The sequence below is a fragment of the Puccinia triticina genome, chromosome 9A (genome assembly GCF_026914185.1).
Source record: "Puccinia triticina chromosome 9A, complete sequence".
NCBI lineage: Eukaryota > Fungi > Basidiomycota > Pucciniomycetes > Pucciniales > Pucciniaceae > Puccinia > Puccinia triticina.
In genome coordinates, this window is record NC_070566.1 from 4,703,253 (window position 1) to 4,708,933 (window position 5,681).

Genomic DNA, 5,681 nt, shown 5'->3' on the forward strand with positions numbered 1-5,681 from the left:
ATCAAAGATTCTCCGACTACTTAAAAACACAAACCCAAAGTAATGAATCACCATCAGGAGAGTGTTTCAATTCTCTGGTTGCCAATGATATCAATGCCTACGAAGGTCGGATCAAGCGCAATCCTATCAATGCGAGACTTCTACGGCCGGGTTCACTTGCTGACTAAATATCCCCCACCGTGATGATGTGAATTGCAGACCCTTTTTTAAGCTGGATGGAGCAAACACCCCCCGATCATTTTGAGCCATTACCCCAGAGTATTGGATCACCATCGGGAGAACATGTATATTCTATGATTTCCAATGATGCCAACGCCTACGAAGGTCAGTGATTTCAATGCCTACGAAGGTCGGATCAAGCGCAATCCCAGCAATGCAAGACTTCTACGGCCGGGTTCACTTGCTGACTAAATATCCCCCACCGTGATGATGTGAATTGCAGACCCTCTTTTAAGCTGGATGGAGCAAACACCCCCCGGTCATTTTGAGCCATTACCCCAGAGTATTGGGTCACCATCGGGAGAACATGCGTATTCTATGATTCCCAATGATACCAACGGCTACGAAGGTCAGATGAAGCGCAGTCCAATGAAAGCAACACTTCTTGCCCCAAGTTGACTGAATGATCAAATATTCCCTACCGCGCTGATGTGAATTGTGGATGCAGAGCATTCTTTAAGCTGGACGGAACGAACACCCTCCGGTCATTTGCCATCAGGAGAACGGGTGAATTCCATGATTGGCAATGATGATAATGCCTACAAGGGTCAGATCAAGCGCAGTCCTATCGATGCAACACTTTCTCGGCCAAGTTGATTTGCTGAAAACGATCCCGCATTTTTTCCTTAATGTATCTAGAACCGGTCGAAAAGGTTGCCAATCCGGATGAAAGCTCCAATTTCATATTAGGGAAAAACCCAAGATCCATCCTGGGGAAACGCCCAAGATCCGCACCAACAGGAGAATTAGATCCTCCATTCCAAGCGCTCTCGACATTCAGATGGCGTACGTTAGCGGAATTATACAACAATGATAAACATGTGAAAAATATTTATCTGCTTGTGAGGAAGGTGCTTGAGAAAATACCAGAAAGTCATGAATATGAAAAAATCACTGAAAAGTACACCCAACTTGTTCGAGATGAATTGCGTGATCTTTTCAAGAAAGGAGAAAGGCGGGGGGAAATCATAATAGACCCAGAAAACTTACCAATCAAAATATACAAGTCAGCTAGGAAGAACGATCAATATCAATACAAGATTCGACTGCGAAACTTTCGCTCCTTGCGCCGAAAGGACAAGGATCAGGAAAAGGAAAAGGGCGGGGAAAAGAAAAAAGCAAAGGACAAGGACAAGGACAGACAGCCAACTCGCCAAGAAATACTGAGTGTCCGAGTTGGCAGAATCATTAAATATCTCAGCTGTTATCACAATTTGTTCAGGTTATATGGAATAGATCGGATGATGTTTGGGGAGACAGGCAGTACACAAGAAGAGTTATTGGGATGGCTTTGGAAAATTCTATTTGAAGGAACTCAGGAAAGATGGCCACTAATTGGCCAAATCACATCCCATGAAGATCTAACATGTTATGATAAATTCTTTCAGAGCAACACTCAGAAATATCTACTCAATTTAATTAGTTCAACTCCGCAGGGCGCCCTCACGGTAAACAAGGAGTTGGGCTTGAAGGCTGCAATTGATTTGATGTGGTTTTGGTACAAAGAATCAGCTTCTGGCATCATCAACAATGATTCTTCAACAATCATTCCTCATTCTCCCAAACCTGTTCAAAAGAAGATTTATGAAAAAAAAGTTGAGTGGGTATTGCAGGAAATATATAATCAAGGTTCAAAGAGGATGCGCAACTGGTAAAATCTCAACAGCACAAATCCACCCAATCCCAAAATAGTAATTCTTTTCCACAGTCACTTCAAAAAAAAAATGACCACAGTGAATTTACATATAGAAAGCCAATATTTCCACATTAATATCTAGGAAATTTGCCCCATTTTGTTATTTCAAAACAACTATGGCCCGTTTGGATGCCGCAAATTCTGTTATAAATCACATAATTTATAACAGGGGTCGCCCGGGGAATAACACTTGTTCATTTTGTGTTTAGGGCAGCCAGTAATGTTTTAAAATGGGTCCCAAGACCCATTGATTGGGTCCCAACTGCTAGCACAACAGTCAGATAGACGGGTATCCGGGTCTCCTCCCTTTTTCTACCAAAAATGAACACCTGCACCTGCACCCAGAACATGCCAATGGGCACCTGTGGTCATTTCTAGTGGGCTGCGTGGCATTAGCTCACCCCAGGCAAGTTTTGTGCTGCTGTGGGTCTAATTTAGAGATGGCCATTTGGACCCGGGTACCACCTGCAAATTTGTCTCTATTTGGACACACAGCACCCACCAATGGGTACCAGTGGTACTTGAGGCGGGTACAACGGTTACCCCCACTATGTTTTGAAATTTACAGGTCATTGAGTGGGGTACACACCCCTCTTGATGGCCGGTCATTGAGCTGAGTACACACCCCTCTTGCTGAATGCACATTGAGCAGGGTACACATCCCACTTGATGACCAGCAATCAAGTGGGATGTGCACTCCACACAATGACCGGCAATTGATTGGGGGTGTAGGTGGGTCATTGAATGGGGTACACAACCTGCAGGATCATTGGTGATCAAGTGGGGCCAACACCCTTGATGACCGGCCATGGACAAGTGGATCCCACACCCCCACACCCCACTTGATGACTAGACCTTGAGTGGGGTGGTCATGATGGCTGGCCATTAAGTGCAGTGATCATGATGGCTGGCCATTAAGCGCAGGGTGTACTCTGCTCAATGACCGGCCTACACCCCCACTTGATGGCCAGTCATTGGGTGGAGTCTGTTGTCACACAGACAAGATCCAGAGACAAAACAGATGATATTGATAATGTTTCCGCTCTCCCTCGGACAGAAGTCCAAGATAGAGCCAGTACCGTGACTGCGGCGAGGCTAAGGCTGTGTAGCCCCCTCTGCGCTACAACCCCCCTCTTGCCGTAGACATGGTACCGCCAATACAATGTATATACAGTAAAATCTCAACAAAAAAAATAAAGGAAAAAAAACATAAGAGATATTTGAGAAAAAAAAATTAACAAGAGCATAGAAACAAAACAGGAAAAACTTCATCATGGCTGCATAATTCTGTTTCTCAAGGAAACAAAACTCTCTGGTGCCATGCACTTGGTAAAAATATCAGCTAGTTGATCTTTAGTACCTACCCATTCCAAGGTTGTTTTCTTCTGAAAGAGAGATTCATTAATAGTTATATAAAAATCTTGGTCAGTGTGGTGTGTCCTTTTGTTGGAAGCATCATCTGTTGACATTTTGATGGCTGATTGGTTATCACAGAAAAGGAAGCCAACAAAATCTTTCTTCAAAACGTCCTTGAGAAGGTGTCTTACCCACAGAACTTGTCTTGTTGCCACACCTAGCGCCATGTATTCTGCATGGCAGGTGGACAAAGCCACCGACAGCTGTCTCCTCAAAACCCAGAGAACTGGACAGTTCAAAAAGGTGATCAGGACTCCATACAATGATCTCAAGAATTCACCGCCCCAGGACACATCTGCAAAACACTTCAAAGGCTTTAGGTCAGTGGACGCGAAGAGTGATAGCTTTTTTGTCCTGCTCCCCGCGAGGTAGTTCACTAAATGTTCTACTCCCTTCCAATGCGCAACTCCCGGTTTTGCTTCAAAGCGCGCCAGGTAATTGACTGCAAAACAAATGTCAGGCCTAGTACCTACTGCCAGATAACTCAAAGATCCAATCACTGATAGGTATCTCCCTGAGTCTGCAACAATCCCTTTGTCATCCATTGTCGCATTGAAACCCAACGGCAGGGGAGTTGCAGCCGTTGTCATTCCGTCCCAGTGTCTGTCCAATATGCCTTCAATTAGCTCCCTTTGGTACAACTGAAAACCTTTTTCCAATCTCTCAACGTTCAGGCCCACAATTGAATCCAGTCCGCTGGACCATTTGATTTTCAGAATATTCTTCAGATCAAGGTCCAGCTTCCTCAGCAGCGCCACTCTCAAAGACGTAACCACTTCATTGTCCACATGTAGCCAAACCACTCCCGCTTTGTCTGGATGCCTGAGAATATACAAACTATTGTCATATTGAGAAGGTGAGTAGCCAAACTTGTCAAGGACATTCTTCAGATGCAGCCACCAGCAGTGTGCTGCCTGCCGTGTGTTGTACAATGTCTTCTTCAGAAGGAGCGCATGCACCGGTGCCACCTCCATTCCTTCAGGTGGCTTAACCCATACCTCCTCATTGATGGGCGAGTTAAGGTAGGCTGCTACAAAATCAAAACTTTGGACTGGCCATCCATACGCAGCTGAAACCGTTAGTATTAATATGAGAGACACAAATGTGGCCGTAGGCGCAAATGTCACATTGAAGTATTGTCCTTCTACCTGCGTGAAGCCTTTCGCTACATACCTTGCCTTGAAACAGACTCCTTTGCCATTCACCAAAGGTTTTGTCGCAAATATCCATCTGCCGCCAAGTGCCTTCTTGTTGTCTGGTTTCAGTCACAGCACCCAAACTCTCATCTGTTCCAGGTTTGAGAGTTCTGCGGAGATTGCTTTAGACCAGGCCTCCTTTTTGGGTGAATTCATTGCCTGTTTGAAAGTATTAGGAACTGCAATGGCATAAAACTGGCATAGTTCAATTATCTTGTCAACAATTAGTTCTTGATTTGTGGATTCAATCTTGTTTGAGAAATCCCCTAGTTCAAGCAGATTCATAATGAAATCTACTGAAAGCTTTTGCGGGGAGGGCACCAGCCCCGCAACTGGTCCAGAAAGAATTTTCTCAGGAGCCGGTGGTCCTTGAGCAACCACGATATTGTTGAGGAATCACACCATTGCTGAGGAGACAAACATTTTTTAGTTAGGCAGCCAAAAGAGCCATCCTTTGCTGGACTCCAGATGCGCAATGAAATGCCCTTTTACAGCCCTTTCATCCAGTTTCTTTCTTTTTTCATGTGGAACATGGACATACCCTAGACTTCCAAAAACCCTGAAGTGATCATATTGCGGTTTTCAACCAAACATTGCTTCATAGGGTGTCACATCCCCACTTGCTGTGTTTGGGATCCTGTTGAGGATGTGTCCCACTCATACAAAAGAGTAGCTCCAGAATTCCTTTGGCAGGGGGCTGTTGATCAGTACCATCCAACTCATGTTGGCAAGAGTCCTGTTGAAGCGCTCTATCACACCATTCTGGTAGTGATGGTACGGTAGAAATTTCTTGGCTGCAATTCCTTTCAAAGTCAGAAAATAGCTCAGAACCTTGCTAGCAAATTCCCCTCCATTGTTGCTCCTTAGTGTGCCAATGCGCTTTCCGGTTGCTTGTTCTAGTCTAGTAACTATTGCCATTATATGTGTTTCAGCCTCATTTTTGGTTTTCAGAACTCTTACAAAGGTATACCCTTTCGCCATATCCCTCATTTTCATGGGATATTTGCCACCATCAATTGAGTTGACCTGGAACGGCCCCATCAAATCCACGGCCATCACATCCAGACGTTCCACTTTCCGCAATGTTGACGCCAAAGGATTGATTTGCGTGCTTTTGCTGATGGCGCAGACCAGACAGTGTATTTTTACGGGGG

The 5,681-nt window shown here is 44.8% G+C and overlaps 1 protein-coding gene across 1 annotated transcript; it reads left to right on the forward strand.

Annotated features, from left to right (window-relative positions):
- Positions 1-306: 306 nt before the first annotated feature.
- Positions 307-1,554, forward strand: PtA15_9A479 (uncharacterized protein; the record flags this gene model as incomplete). Its single annotated transcript, XM_053172691.1, has 5 exons — positions 307-349; positions 443-568; positions 668-766; positions 859-1,040; positions 1,480-1,554. The coding sequence occupies 5 exons, from the start codon at positions 307-309 to the stop codon at positions 1,552-1,554; spliced, it is 525 nt and encodes a 174-aa protein (XP_053023907.1).
- Between the last annotated feature and the right edge of the window lie 4,127 nt (positions 1,555-5,681).